The following is a 16,453-nucleotide window of genomic DNA, read 5'->3' on the forward strand; positions in this document are numbered from 1 at the left end:
GTAAAATGAAATAGTTTGCCTTGTTTGAATTTTTATATTTTTCAATGTGCGTATGTTTAATATGATCTTATATACAGTGTAAGTTATAACATCATCTAACTCCGTTATCATTCTGAGGATGTCTTGAACATAGATTTTCTGATTCTAGTGTTTCCATTCTTTACCTCTCTCAGACATTTCTATTTCTTTTGTAGAAAGTCTGAAGTATTAAACAGGCGTTGATATTCTAAAATTGTGTGCTATCTATACACCTACTTTTATAATTGATAATCCAGTTGAAGCATATATGGTCATGATTGTTTGTTTAATTGCTAGTTTAGTGTCTTCTAGTCACATTATTGTTTTAAAATTACAAAATTAGATCGATTTTCAGATACTATAAAAACCCAGGTACAGAGATATTTTAGAGAAGTACTTTGTGTGGGTGATATTAAAATAATTTACGTTGGTTTGCAGTATCAACATTTGTCAGAGGTGACGGAGAAGAGAAGTGGCCTTCAGTCGTTGACTGTTTACTCCATCCTTGAACAAGCTGTGATAAGAAATAGTTTGTGATTTCATAATGAAAAAGTTGTGCTGGCAAGCAATTTCTAGGAGCTACACTACATTTCTAACTGAAGCCATAAATAGCAAGCCTGTTTGCTATCTCTGAAAATCGAAAACAGGCTTGCTATTTATGGCTTCAGTTAAAAATGTAATGTAGCTCTTAGAAATAGCTTGCCAATGTTAGGATGAAATCAACTCAATAAGCATGTCAAATGTTTTCTTGTTTTCATTTTCCATGACCGGTCTTGCTGCATTACTTTACATATTCTGTGCAGGTACTATTCATATTTTATGCTCTAGGTAGGGATTTTGAAATAAACATTTTAAAATACATGTCCCTTTTCCTAGTGCTATTTTTGAGAGGGTTATTCATTGACAGGAGAAAGTTTGGAGTTCTATTATGTCCCTGAACTCATGTTGAGGGACTGATCCTGAACAAGAAACGGTTTCTACACCGTATTACTCTGACGATTGTGTATGGTCTGCATTGCAACTGCAGTTCTAATTCGCATTGGCACTTAGACTAAGTTCTTGTGCCATGGGGTTAGAAATCCAGATCCTGCAATTCTGGGATGTCCCCCCAGAGAACGTAGCATTCACAGCGGGTCTTTTCCATCATTGCTCCCATGATCGGAAACAACATCCCGTATCCACCAGGACCACCCCAACGCTGTTCCACATTAGAAAATACTTGAAGACACACCTCTTAAAGGAACACTGCATTAAACTGAATTAATAATTCACAAACCAGCTACCTTCCCTATCACCCAATGTCTGTATGCTTATCTTTGGCCTTGTACAGTGTTTCAGTGCCTTTTGGCTAAGTTCGCACTGTAGAAATACTGCATGCACTCATACATACATATTGCAAATCCTTCATCAGTGCCTTGGCATTATAAACCTACAGAAAAGAACTTGACATATCAAGTTGTATGCCAGAGATAAGTAGCTTGGAGCCGTCCTTTCCCAGATAGATGGGAAAAAAACCTTCATTTTTGGTCTTGTATCTTTAGTTTTACACTAAACTGAAAAAAATCTATTTAGTCTGTGAAAAAGAATTACTGACTTGTGTGTGGGTTTTAGGCAATGTACCCATTCTTGCTGGAATCCTCTGCTATATGGAGCTAGCAGGCATGCTGTATCAGTGTGAATAATGTTTTCCTCAAAGAAGGTCACAAGCACTATGATGCTGACATTTACAGATCACTCCATTTTCTTCTGGGACTCTCACACAGCATTGCCATACTGAAAGCTATGTTATAAGTTTTAAAGATCAAGTCATATCACAGAAAGATAATGACTCCAGGATGCACAAGCTACTCTTTATTAGCTCATGTACTCTGGCAAACTGCAACAGGCTCAACGTTCTGTGTGATTAGTAGTCAAATTACAGAAATGATCAAAACATAAATTCAGCATTTTAAAGTGGTTTATAATCAGAAGTTAAAGAAATGAGTCCCCTCTCAACACATCTCTATTTGTTCTTCTTGGTGAACGTATAGTCAGCCTTTTGCTTCCTTAGGGCACCAAGTCACTACTCGATAAATTCTAGATAGTATGTAGTAAACTAATAATTTGCTGTGATGTGACTGAGGCACCTATCCTACATGAATATTTTATTGGATCCAAATCAGCTAAATCTGACTTGATCAAAAGCAGTTCTTTGTAAAAGTTCTAATAGCTTCCTGCTTGCTGCTTTGGTGGGTTTTACTAAGCTTTTCTTGTGTAAATCAGGTTTGGGAAAGCAGATTTGAAAAGCATTAAGTAGAATTGAAGAGTTAGTATTGTAATTCATTTTGTGGCAAAACAGACAGTAAATGCAAGTCCCAGTGGTCTGGTGTTTCATGTTGAATAAGTACTATTGTGTGCCACCTTTTCAGCTCTGGTGTCCCTGGTTTATTGGTTTTTGTGAAGTACCTGATTTTAAGAGAATTTGACTCAAGATGGTTCAACACAACTATTTGAAAAAGGACAATATTTGTGATGTTGGCTAAACCATTCAGTGTGTTAATGGAAGGTGGACTCTCACTTAACTAGGTTCCTACCTTCCAGCATTAGCAAACAGTGTTAATCTCTGTAAATAAAGATTAGTTAGAGATAGTGCAGGAAATTAAGCGAACCCCACCGGATCCCACATCTCGCTGCTAATATTGAACCAGATCCTGTATCTGGGCTGGACCCAGTGAAATATGCTGACTTTGTCCTGGTGTAAATTGCAGACACCAGGACTCATTTAGCAGCGCCTGCACATTGTTTGCTTTGTATTTGGAGCAGCAGCCTGCAGGGTACTTTGCTTGGCAGCCTGACCCAAAACAAAGGCCTGTTATAAAAGGCCATCAGCCTTTTTTTGTTAGAGTATCAGTCTGGCTGGGAGCAACCTTGAGGCCTAGTACATAGATGCCACTGCCGTGGAGAGAAGGAAAGTCACACAGCTTGTTATCACTTAAAATACTTAAGAGCAACTATGGTTTGGAGGCAGATTTTTTTATTTGTTTAACCCACGTACATCGGAGATGGGCATGCACTGTAAGATTGTCAGATACATCTCTTTGTATGAGTAATTACCCAAATAACAATTGAAGTCGCACTTATTAATTTTTTTATAACTATGCTTATCCCAGTGAGGGTTGTAGGAGCATGTTACATGTTATGCGTACAGTACACAGAGACTATGTATATCTGACAAACATGTTAATCAATGTACAGGACATGTTACATAAGAAAATGAGAATTACAAATAGTAAGCGTCACATATTATCCCTACCTGTACGCATTTTATTTTAAGAGTGCAAGCTCGGCAGAAACACGGTCAGGATTTTAAACGTAATGCAGTGGAAGGGGTTTTCTGTGCTAATAATAATTTATTACTACCCAAAGGAATCCTTTTTAGCAACCTTAGAATAATGACATATTGAGAAAGCAATAAGGTTCCAAACCCATGCCTTGCAGTTTCCATGCTGCTCCTTTTGCTCTAGTAGAAGCATTGCAATATATTAACTGCAAGTAACACCAGTATCTGTAACAAAAGCAGTAACCCACTTATCTATCTACTTCAAAAATGAGCTGTGATCTGCATGTTGCACAGTGTTCTTTACAGCAGGCATATTCACCTGCGGTGTTACTTGTGACTAGACAAAACGCAGATCTCTCCAGCAACTGCATGAATTATCAGTGTAATCTTAACATTATAATGATATCCTTAACATTGTTGGGCATACAAAGATCTCTGCAGTAGGAGCTCTAACTCCATAAACTATTTTAAAATGCAGCCTCTTTTTAATCCCCCTTTCCACTGCTGCACTCTCACCCCCAAAGTATGGGTTCCCAGAATAATAGTTTTCCGATTCCAGTTGCACATTTATTCTTGTTATGCCTTTGTTTTAGAAATGGAAATAAATGTTTATGCAAAGGAAGAAGAAATGATCAATTTGATACAGACTTAAGAACTGTTGTTCTTATTATCAGTAGGTGAAGTTATAACCATTTGACCACAGGCCAGTGCTAATAAACGTATTCAACGTTGTTCTCTAGCACTTAAGCGAATATTTATTTAGTTTTGTGCATGAAATGCATACATATATACACTGTGAAGGTGTGATCCACTATAATATGATGTGTACTTCAGTGATGAAATGAGGGACGTGTTCCACTAAATAATGACAGAAACACAACCAACCAAAACTCTTTAAAATCAGTCTTTCACTGCTTCTTAATGTGAAGGTTTTTAAAGTGTGTGATTAAACTGCAACCTAAAATGAATGTCTTGATCTTTATTACAGCTTCCTGAAAGGAGACATGTTTATTGTACATAATGAATTGGAGGATGGTTGGATGTGGGTTACCAATTTACGAACAGATGAGCAAGGACTTATTGTTGATGACCTGGTGGAAGAAGTGGTAAATAATGTTTTATCATTAATGTGAAAACACATACAAATGTAGCTAAAAGACAACACAGAACTGTTGAATTGCATAAACATGGTTCTGTACTAATACGGAGTGGAGTCTGCTACGCTTTTTTTTACTTTGTTTATACATAACAATGAAGATGAGAGGGAACTTGGGTAAAACATGTCTTGTACTATTAGCTAGAATGCATTTGATTTTCCTGTTGTGGGTCTTGAATTCATCGCAGGGTAAGGATAACGGATGCATTATTGCAGGCATGTCCTCGGTCCATTGCACTTGCAGATGTATTGCACGGGTAGGTGAGGTAACTCCTAGGGTGGCCTAAGAGATGTTATTGGTAGAGTTGCATTGGTGACATGGAGTTGTGGTGAGATAGAGTTCACATTATTGAATGGATATAACTCTCAAACCATTGCCTTACCTGCAAAATTATTTAATTGTTCACAGCAGTTGTCAGTTGTAGCAACAGAGTGACTTAACATAGTTAGTAGCACTTTAGTGGACTAGCCATCCCTAGTCAAGGATTCTTGATAACTTTGGACTAAATTGCCTTAGAACGGATTGCACAGACATTTATAGTCTTTTCCTTCTAGAAAAAGAAGAGCATCCACATTTTTGCAAACTTGCCCTTTGCTTATGTTTATGTGTTGGGAGCTAGTCAGTACCGAAGACCAAGAAGAATCTAAGTTTCTATGAAAGTTTCTTCTTTGTTAGGGAGAAGGCAGACAAATGGGGACTGATCCTGGACACCAGGGAACGCAAAAGGTTCCTCAGGAAACAATCCATTTGGAGGACCACCTTGCAAGATGTTCTTCTGTTGTTGCAGGTAGGGGAATTCCTCAGCTCCCTGGATCTACTGGATAACTGCTTCCACTTTCCCAAGCTCAGTATTTAAGATTTTCTGTAGTAGTAAGGAACTACTAGTCCAAAGCCCTCCCCTTTGGCCAGAAATGTTCCCTCGGATATTCATGAAGTCTGGCTCCCGTAGCAGTACTTCATTAAGAACATGGCCATCAGGTATTTCCAAAACTGACTGGATGATTGTCTGGTGAAAGCTGCTTCAGTAGAGGAGTCAAAGACCTCCTTAAGGGCATGCAGCCATCTTTTTCATTGGCTGGGCCCTGGCAGTTAATGTTCTAAAATTGCCCAGAAATACATTACACAACTTCAATTCCAGTTTCTCTAATCACAATATGTTTTTCTAATTCCAGCACTGGTTGCCTATTAATTATAATTTATTCTTGTTATGCCATTGTTTTAGAACAAGGATTGTATGCAACAGAAGAAGCACTGATAAATTTGATTCACATATTAAAACTGTTCTTAATAATTGTAGGTGAATTCACCACAAGCTGGTGCTAATAATTGTACACAACTTTGTTTTCTTCCTCTTGAGGTTCTATTTATTTAGTTTTCTGCATGGAATGCATATATATGCTGTGAAGGTGTGATCCATTATAGTATGTTAAACAGAACAGAAAACTAAATATAGTCAGATAATGCGTCTAACCTGGAGGAGGTAGGGAGACTACAATCCACAAGGAGCATTCTGGTGACAGCTGCAGTCTTCTGTTGTTATGTTAAAGTCTCATTTACTAATGAATGTACATACTTACACAGTAATTGGTATGATGACATTGCTCTGTAAGTTCCCCAAGTTTTCAGCTGTTCTATGACACAAAGCAATAAAGTGATTTTCAAGATATCGCATTATGTGCTCCCTTACAAATGGCCCAGTAACATGTCACAGTAATACTGCACAAGCTACATGATTCTAGACGCGCAGTTGGGCTGAGCATTTCCTTTCAGAAGATCGCATCACAAGGCAATGTTTATTTTCTAGGAGCATTTGGCGGCAACAAAAGATTTTAGTTACAGCTTATAGATTGCTACTGAGCCATATGTCATCTTGCATAGGATAGCAACCTCTTTTATTAATGATTGAGGAGCTCAGAGGCGGGAGCAGTTAATGAATGTCTCAACTTAGATGAGGGGGGTCTCTCCCTATCAGTGTTTGAGATGTGGGCCATTGGACTGGGTCTGTCTGCTTCCCTGCCACAGCTGGCTATCAAGGCTGTTCTGATCGAAACTGACAGCATGACCCCATGTATTAAATTGCAAAATAAGGATGCATGAGGCGGCACAGTGACAATGGGAAATAGCTCACAAAGTGGACATTGTGGAGGAGCATTTTGCCAGGTGTAGGAAAGTACCCTCTTTTGGCATGGTTACCTCCATTTTCTGTCTGTTGTCAGTGTGTTTGACTGTGTCCAATGGGATCCTGCTAACCAGGATCCCAGTGGTTATGCTTTCTCCCTTAAAACTTGGTATCTTGTACCATTTTCACCCCACATTTGGCACACTGGTTCCCCTTATGTAAGTCCTGAGTATATAGGACACAGGTACTGTGGGCATTGGAGTACCAGGGGATCCCCATAGGCTGCAGCATGTATTATGCCATCCACAGGGAGCTCATCCAAAGTGTTCTCCAGGCCTGCCATTGCAGCCTGTGTGAAAGGGTGCATGCACCCTTTTTCACTACAGGTTACTGCACCAGGTCACTATAAGTCATCCCTTTGGCAGGCCCTCTCAGCCCAGAGGGCAGGGTGCAAGTACCTGTGTGTGAGGGCCTCCCTGCACTAGCAGAGGTGCTCCCACGAACTCCAGCTCCATTTTCCTGGACTTCGTCAGTGCGGGTACGCCATTGTATGCGTGTACTGAACATAGGTCACTACCTATGTCGAGCTACATAAGGGTAATGCCAAACCTGGGCATGTTTGGTGTCAAACATTTCGGAATCATACCCCAATAGTGTTGCACGTATTGGAAGTATGATTCCATGCACTCTGGGGGCTCCTTAGAGGACCCATAGCATTGCTACTACCTGTCTTCTAGGATTTTTTGGGCAGCCCAAGCTGCTGCCACCCCTCAGACAGGTTTGTGCCTTACTGCTGCTTGATCTGATCAAGCTCAGGAAGGCAGAACCAAATGTATTTCCTTTGAGAGGGAGGTAAGACCCTCTACCTTTGGAAATAGGCGTGACTGGCTTGGGAGGGGTAGCCGCCCCAGGCCACTGGTATGCTTTGAAGGGCACATTTGGTGCCCTCTGTGTATAAACCAGTCCACACAGGTTTAGGGACCTCCAGTCCCTGCTGTGGTGCGAAACTGGACAATGGAAAGGGGAGTGACCACTCCCCTGTCCATCACCACCCAAGGGGTGGTGCCCAGAGCTCCTCCAGAGGGTCCCTGGGTTCTGCTATCTTGAATCAAAGGTTGGCAGGGACCCCTGGGAGCATCTGAGTGGCCAGGCCAGGTAGGTGATGTCAGAGTCCCCTCCTTATAGGTGGTCACCTGGCTAGGTGACCAGTCCCCCTTTTAGGGCTATTTTGGGTCTTCCCCTGGGGTGGGTCTTCAGATTCGGCTTGCAAGATTCCAGCAGGATTCCTCTGCATCCTTTGCTCCTACTTTTGGTCTCCGGAACTGTGACTGGTCCCTCCAGGACCCGACAATCTGCCTCCAAGAAGAAGAACTCTTCTGCAACATTGTTTCCACTGCTCCTGCCAGCTTCTGCAACATTTCCACTGGCTGTGCATCCACGGAGGGTGGCAAGTCTTCAGCCTGCAATAGAAGGAAGAAGGAATCTCCCTTGGAGTGAAGGAAGGAGTCACTCCCCTGTATCCTCGAGCACCTACTGCAATGACGACCGGCTGCATGGATCTCCTCTCATCCTGAGCTGCGTGAATCCTGCATCACGGGAGGTGGTCCGGAGTAGTCCTCTTTGTCCTCTCTGCCAGCTGTCCAAGTTTGGTTGAGGTAAGCCCTTGCCTTCCCACGCAGGACAGTACCCCATTGCAGCATGTCTCTTCCAGCTGCCGAGGCTCGTTTGCATCTCCTTCAAGGGAACTTCAGGCTACCTGCAGCTCTAGCCCTCAGCGTGCCTTCCTGTGACGCACAGCCCTCTGCGTGGTCCTCCTGCAGCGTGGGCTCCTTCTGCAACATCTGTGTCCCCGTCCTGTGGGTGCTGCCTCTGCTCCTGTGGGCTCGCTCTGTCGCTGAAGGTCCCCTTTGACTCCCTGTCCCGGGTTGAGTCCTCCTGGGCCTTGCTGGTCCTCAGCAGCTCCACTTTTCGCCAACCGCGATATTTGCCTTTGCCAAGGCTTATTGGTGGAATTCCTGCACCAACACCCGACTGCAATTCTTCTTCCAGCGTGGGACGCTATCTGCATCCCTCAGGAACCCTTCTCCGGCTCCAGGGCTGCAGTGCTGACCTTCTCATCACCGTCGACCTACTCCTGCAACTACAGCTGGGTGGGTAGTAGCTCCTACTCCTCCTGGACTCCACTGTGACTCTTGGACTTGGTCCCCTCTCTCCACACGTCGTCCTCTCCAGGAATCCCCCGCTGGTTACTTGCAGCCTTGTCTGGGTGGTGTCTTTTCTTCTTTTCCTTGCTTTTGGGTGGTTTCGGGAAATTCCAGTAATTTCCTCCTCCTGCTTTCCTGGTCACTGGGAAGTACTGGGTTACCTCTGTGGTTTTCTAGTACTCCCAACTCCCCTCTTTTTAGTATATGGTTTGGGCTCCCCCTAGGTCACTATTGTCTAACTGCATTTGCACTGTTTTCTAACCTTTTCTATGCCTATAACTGTTTACTAGAGTATATAATTAGTGTATTACTCACCTCCTAATGGAGGGTTGGCCTTTTAGTATCTTGTGATATTGTGTGACCAAAAATAAAGTACCTTTATTTTTGTACAACTGAGTGCTTTCTCTCCTGTGTGTAAGTGCTGTGTGATTACGGTGGTTTTGCATGAGTTTGCATGTCTCCTAGATAAGCCTTGGCTGCTCATCGAAAGCTACCTTCAGAGAGCTTGGCTTCTAGACACTGCCTACACTTAACTAAGGTGGGATAACTGGACCTAGTAAGGCGTAAGTACCTTGGGTACCAACCACACACAGGACAGCTTCCTAAACCAGGAGTTCCGATAAAGCATGCAGGTGTGCTCAGCTGCTCCCCATGAGCCTGTCACGAGTGGGATCCTCACCAATACCAGCTGTGATACATTTTCAACAAGTGTGTTCACCCCACCTTAGACACTTTGCCACCCTGAAACACAAAGACATGCAAGCAGGTATTGACAACCGGGCTTTCAAGGCAGTGCCTTCCCAATGTCTCAGTCAAACCACTTTGCCTAGACCTTTCTGGCATTACCTCTCATCCCCAGAGCACTGAGAATGTCGAAGACAAGCCTTATACTGACTGATATTAGTAGCCCAGGCATGGTTAAGCCAGTTTTGGTATGGCGACCTGGCCAGACAACAAGAATCCCCCAGTCCTCCTGAAGATACTCTGCTGCTGCTCACAAGACACAACTGCCAAGTCCTGCATCACAACCTGAAATTAATGAGTATTGACTGTATTGTTCCCGAAACAGAATGTGTGTATCTGGATATATACTCAGATTACAGAGCAATACTTGCATGAGCACGTGCCGTTGCTAGGACGAAAAGCTATGTCACAAAGTGAAAGTGTTTTGTACGTCGTCAGTTGAACAGGTTGAGTGCCTTCTCTGTGCAACCTCACTAACTACTGCCATACCTCCTCCAGTTTTCTAGAAAATAACTGACATACTCATCAGCAAGAGTGCACTTTGCATTCATTTTGAGATTCTGGATGTGTAGCAATGCTCCCTTCCACTTTTCTCTGTGAATCATCGATCAGTTCATGAACAAAGTATTCAAGGCTTTTCCCTGTGTCCAACAACCTTTAATACCATTAGAACAGACAACTGTATTTACCCAGCCAATGTTTCTGCCCCAGATGAGCTAGGGAGACTCTGCATTTTACCTGGAGCACGTCAGAGACCGCTACAGCCTGCAGGTGAATACCGCTACCGAACGTATGCCGAGCAGCAACTTGGTGAAGCAGACATAAGTTCACTACGCACTACTGCTCGCATCTGAATATGGAATCTGATAACAAAGGGACTCAAGATGTACTACAGAACCTGTTTGCGTGAAGGTGCATCTGCTTCCTGCTTATTAACTGCTTATAGTATTGCTTGCGATTCTGATTCAGGCATATAAATCTATTGGAAAATCCAGTTCTGGAGAATAAATTTATTTCACATCTGTAAATTTGTTCTCCAGTGTTGCTATATTTCATAAACTCACATGCAACCAAGACCAGATGCCCCTTGCTACCTCCCCTCCCCTGCTCAATACCCCTCTCACCCTGTCTGAGGCTCACTATTGTATATGTATCATTTACACTTCTGAACTCTGGTGTAACATAGGAGAAATTGTACTCAGCACGTCCACCTCATTGGCTAAGGTTTAGTTTCTTCCTAATGAGGTGGGTTTGCTACTAAACCAATACTGTTTGGCCGATAGCCATTTTAAATCTTCAAGAAGGTTTATCCGCACCATCTACATTGAAATGAGTAAAATCCAGATAACACTACAGAAAATAAACTTGAGCTTATTCCATACTACAGACTAGCAGGTGCCATCCACCCGCCATCGTTCAGAAATTCATAAGTTGGAAATGCTAAGAGCAAGACAAAATTGGTCTCAGGAGGACAACTACAGAGAGAAAATGAGGGAACTGATCAAGCAGTAGGGACAAAAGGGCTGCAAAGATGTATGCTGAACAAAATTGCAAAAGAAACTGATAAAAACCCTTCCCAGAACCTTAATTACTGAAACAGGACAACAACCTACTTCTCAGTACAAACATTACTTTAGATTTGTTACAAAATATCGTAATGGCCACTACCAAATTTGACAAATTCTACAACAGCATTGGCATCTACTTACCAGTAATCCCTCCATCAATTATAGCATTCCAGCAAGTCCTCAAATGGGATTTCACAGAGGTACAAACCTGAACCAAATATTCTGTCAATCAGTGTTTGTGGGCAAAAGGATGGAAACCTGTTTTTTTAACTTGATAAATATACAGGATTCTATACCCGCCATGACTGTTGGGTTTGTAAACCGAAACAAAGCAAATATATAGTATCTGCACCCAATGAAAATAATGTAATGTAATAATGTCAATGTGGTGTATATCAAACTCTGCCCATGTTCCAGAATCTATTTAGGCAGCCTGACAAGGTAACTAAAAACTAGAATCAAAGAACACTATTAAAATATACATAAAATGTGTGCCAGACTCCCGCTGACAGAAGTTATCAGAAATTTCATGAACACAACTGATAATTCACATCTTTTGATTGGAACATATCGCACAACAGTTATGTGGAGGCACCGAGAATTAAAATTGAGACATAGTGTGAGCAAATACATGCTCCAACTGGACTCAGTCCATCATGGACTCATCAAGGGTGCTGAAATGCATTTGTGGTTCAAATACCTTCCACCAATAGGGTAGTGATTGATAAATTACAGTAACCTACTATCATCAATATCACTTCATTTTGGACTCTAATTAAGCAACCTCTAAACAACATCCAACCACATACTGCCATTGAACACAACTTCCACAACCCTCTCGAATTAGTCATGTCAGCATGATAGCCAGTGAGCAAAAACATTCTATCTGCATTTCACCTCCCTTGTTAAAACATCTCACTTTCATTAGTGTTGTTACAATTATGTTCACTGGATCAGCGATGACCATGTACTGTCAATGGTTTTTACATATTGATGTCATGAGTCACTCTACTTTGCAATTTCATATACATATGCTCCCCTCTTGGAAAGCACATACAAAACTACATGTTTGTGGCATGTGTGGCTGTAGATACACATCCTCTGCATACTCCTGCCATCTAGTGTTGGGTCTGTATGTGTGCAGGCTGTTTTTCTTCAAGAAACTCTTTTGAGTCACTAGATAAAGTGACAACTCCTTGGTGATAATGCACATGGGCATTGACTCCACTGTTAAATACTTTTTTGCGCATGCAGATGAGAATGGAGTGTAGAGTAAGTGTAAGTAAGGAGATATCCATGTTAAAAAGAGGACCGCAGGTGTCCCGGGAGGAGGGTGGGCACAAGTAAATCTGCGGCACTACTAGCAATGAAGAGATGCTTATAGGGTAAGAAACATTCCGTTTGAGGATCATGTGTGGCTGTAGATGCACATGCCTTGCATAGAGTGCATTATCACCATGAAGGAGTTATCACTTTACCTCCTGACTCAAAAGAGTTTCTTGAAGAAAAACAGCCTGCACACATCCAGACTCAACACTAGATGGGCAGGAGTATGCAAAGCATGTGAATCTACAGCACGACATGCCACAAACTGATGCTTACAGGGTGGTAACATATTCTTTTGAACTGGCGTATTGTACAGTATTCATAGTCATTTTGTCATTTGGTGTATACACCTAAGTAACCTTAAACAATGGCATTGTTAACTTGCATATGTCTACTGCTAAACAAATGAAATTCATGGTACTATATACACTGGATTGGTAATGACCAAACCATACTAATGTACTGGCATTAATCTTTGCACGTCAGCGTCTTGAGTCACTTTACCTGGCAATTCTACATACATATGTACTTATGTAGGAGAAAACGTGTAGGAAACTGACCCTTTGTTTGCAGTACCCACCCCCCCCCCCCCCACACACTTTTTGCCTGATATCTGATGCTAACTTAACTGAGGGTGTGCTGGGATCCTGCTAAACAGGCTCCAGCACCTGTGTTCTTTCCCTAGAACTGTACCATTGTTTCACAATTGGCACAACCCTGGCACACAGCTAAGTACCATGTAAAAGGTACCAGTGGTACCAAGGGCCCCGTGACCAGGGAGGGTCCCTAAGGGCTGCAGCATATATTGTGCCACCCTAAGGGACCCCTCACCAAACACATGCTCACTGGCCTTGCAGCTCGTATATATTGGTGGGGTGCAATTCCCATAAACCACTGCCTGTGGCATAGTAAGTCACCCCTCTAGCAGGCATTACAGCCCTACTGCAGGGTGCACTATACCATGGGATGAGAGCCTTTGTGCTCTCTGAGGCCAGACACAAAGCCTGCACTGGGTGGAAGAGCTTCACATCTCCCCCTACTGCAGGAACTGTAACACCTGGTGGTGAGCCTCAAAGGCTCAGGCCTCCTGTTACAGTGCCCAATCGGACTCCAGCTAATAGAGATGCCGTCCCCCAGACAAAGCCCCACTTTTGGCGTCAAGTCCGGCGGGAAACTTAGAAAAAACAATAAGGAGTGACCACTCCAGCTAGGACCACCCCTAAGGTGTCCAGAGCTGAAGTGACCCCCTCGCTGCAGAATCCTCCATCTTGGTTTAAAGGACAGGGACCAGTAGTGTTGGGTCTGTGTCCCCCTCCCCAAAGAGAGTGGACACCAGAAGGGTGTAGTCACCCTCAGGGACAGCAGCCATTGGCTACCGCCCCCCTGAACCCTGTAATGTCCCTAAATCCAGGATTGAAGGGCCGCCCTGAAACCAGCTCACCAGATTCCTGGTGACCTCAAGAAGAAGAAAGACGAAGGACTGTTAAGCTGACCCCCAGCAGAGAAGACTGAAGACACCAACTGACTTGGCCCCAGCCCTACAGGCCTGTCTCCAGCTTTTGAAGGCCAGCAACCAAAAGGCGATGCATCCTGCAGAACCAGCCCTTAAAAGCCTCAAGAGGACTGCCTGCACCCCAGAGGACCAAGGTATCCCGAGGACAGCGACCCTGTCCAGAAAGAAACACCAGCAAAGGACTCCAGAACCGCCATGGATCCCCGAGTCCTGCCCACTCTTCTACTTACGCCCATGGCCTTGTGTCCAGGTGCCAACTGACTAGAGCTGGTCTCCAAGCACTTCTGACCTAGTGTCCACCCTGGGTTGACCCCTACTGCCCAAAACGACGAAGCCTGCAGCCTAAATCCATAGGACCTCCCCCAACCGTGACAGAACCGGACGAAGATTCCGGACGCCAAAAGGTACCCTTGCACCTGCAGCCCCCTGGCCTTGGGGATTCCGACATTCAGTGCAGCAACGTCCAGCAGGCGGCCCCTCTCCTTGTCCAGCCTTTGATTACCCAGAGCCGACCCCCTGGACTTAGCCTACAGCATCTTTTGTGACCCCCGGGGTTCCCCTATAGAACAGCATTGGGAGCCCGATGCTATGTTTGCACCCTGCACCCGGCTGCCCCTCTGCTGCTGAGGGTTCTGTGTTTGGTGCTGACCTGTGCCCCAACCCCCCGGAGCTCCTCAAAACCCCCCAGGTCTGCCCCCAAAGATGTGGGTATTTAACTGCAAGCAGGCCTGATTCCGAGTGCCCTTAGTGTCCATGTTAAATCAACCTCAACTTTGACCTCTTTACCCGACCGGCGCCGTGTTGCTGGTGGTGGGTGTTTGGGGGTATCTTGAACCCCAACCTGTGGACATCCCACCCCATGGAGACTGGAACTGTAAGTGTTGTACTTATCTTGAAACTGTGCTAAATTTTCTTCCCCCAAGAACCGTTTCAGAAAATTGCAGTGTGTCAACTTTTAAAACAGATTATTTCTATTTATCCGAAAGCCGTTTAATTTGCCAAATTGAAACAAAGTGATATTGATACATATGTTGGATACTTACTTGCAAATGTACTTACCTACAACTTGAATCTTGTGGTTCTAGAAATAAGGTGCATTTTTGCTACATAAATACCATTAGTCTGGAGTTAGTCATTGAGTGTGTGCTTCATGTATTGTCTGTGTGTATACAATAAATGCTTTGCACTACCCTCTGATAAGTCTAACTGCTTGACCACACTACCACAAAAGAGAACATTATTAATATCTATGTTAGCCTCTGGGGAACCCCTGGGCTCTGTTCACACTATATCTCATTTTGATACAGTATATACAGAGCCAGCTTCCTACAACATGCAACTTGAACAAAGGTATATTCCTGACTGAACTCTGTATAGTATGTATACACTTATACAGTGTTAACCTGACCATGACACCTTTTAAAAATGTCCGCTAGAGTACATTTGGCCCTTGTAAAATGCTCTCTATAATAAAGTTTTATCAAATGGAATTGTTAATCTGCATCTGTCTAGCGTAACAAAAATAAGTAATATATGGTATCACAAAAATGTTTTGACTCGTATTGCACTGCCCTGTTCAATTTATCTCAATTTTCTTATAAAAATATCAGTAGATCTCATATATGATGGAAGTATCCACAAAACCCTGTACCCTGCTGTGAGGGTGAACATTTCCAAGGATTTTAGTAAGGCATATCGTACTCTCATTAGAACAAACTACAATACATATCACACTGCTGTACATGTCACTCAGGGTTGTCCCTTCTACAACATAGCCGCCATACGTGGAATAAATGATAGCAAACCTATTTTAAAAAAAAAAAAAAAAAAAAAAAACACGCAAACGTATTTAGACCGCATGTCCCTACAGCTAGGTTAATATATTTATAACCAGCTGTGACTAACCTGCTGGCACCTCTTAAAGAGTTTAACATGCATTCAAACTATTACACACTGAAAAACCACCAGATCAATATGGGTGCCATTTTAACTCTCAACACCACGGGTCTCTTTGTACTTCAAAGATCTCTTTCAATCCGTCTCTCTCAGATCACCTTTCCAGACGGCCTTTGGATTTGTCTCAAACAGTAGACCGCTGTCTGAAAGAGTTTGACACATACGCCTCTCTGAGCTAACGCTGTAAGGTGTGATCTCGCTCCCCCCCCCCCCCCCCCCCGGTGGTTTAGTCCTTTCCTCTCAAGCCTACACACCGGGGTTCAGCGTATCCTTCCGTACCCTGACTACCTTACAATTAAACCACCGACTCAGTAGTTTCTCTCTTTTCAATAAGCTGTCAGAACCCGGACTTTAAGTTCACAATAGTTGCTTTGATTGATGTCACTGTTTCTGCATTAACAAAGAGACATAACAGTGCGATTATTTGAGGACTTGTTATATCCTAGTTCCGGGTTGGGAGCGCGAGAAGGTGAGTGTTAGAATGTCTGGTGGTGTGTGCGCGAGGAGATGAATGAGAATGGTGAGCGAG

General features: G+C 43.3%; 1 protein-coding gene across 1 annotated transcript in view; it reads left to right on the forward strand.

The window, feature by feature from the left end:
• The window catches only part of RASA1 (RAS p21 protein activator 1), a 700,806-nt gene that overhangs the window by 142,107 nt on the left and 542,246 nt on the right, over window positions 1–16,453 (forward strand). The window contains exon 5 of the mRNA XM_069224876.1: window positions 4,326–4,443. Within this exon, the coding sequence (XP_069080977.1) occupies window positions 4,326–4,443 (118 nt within the window). The remainder of the gene's footprint in view (window positions 1–4,325; window positions 4,444–16,453) is intronic.

Source organism: Pleurodeles waltl, chromosome 1_1 (genome assembly GCF_031143425.1).
Source record: "Pleurodeles waltl isolate 20211129_DDA chromosome 1_1, aPleWal1.hap1.20221129, whole genome shotgun sequence".
Lineage (NCBI taxonomy): Eukaryota > Metazoa > Chordata > Amphibia > Caudata > Salamandridae > Pleurodeles > Pleurodeles waltl.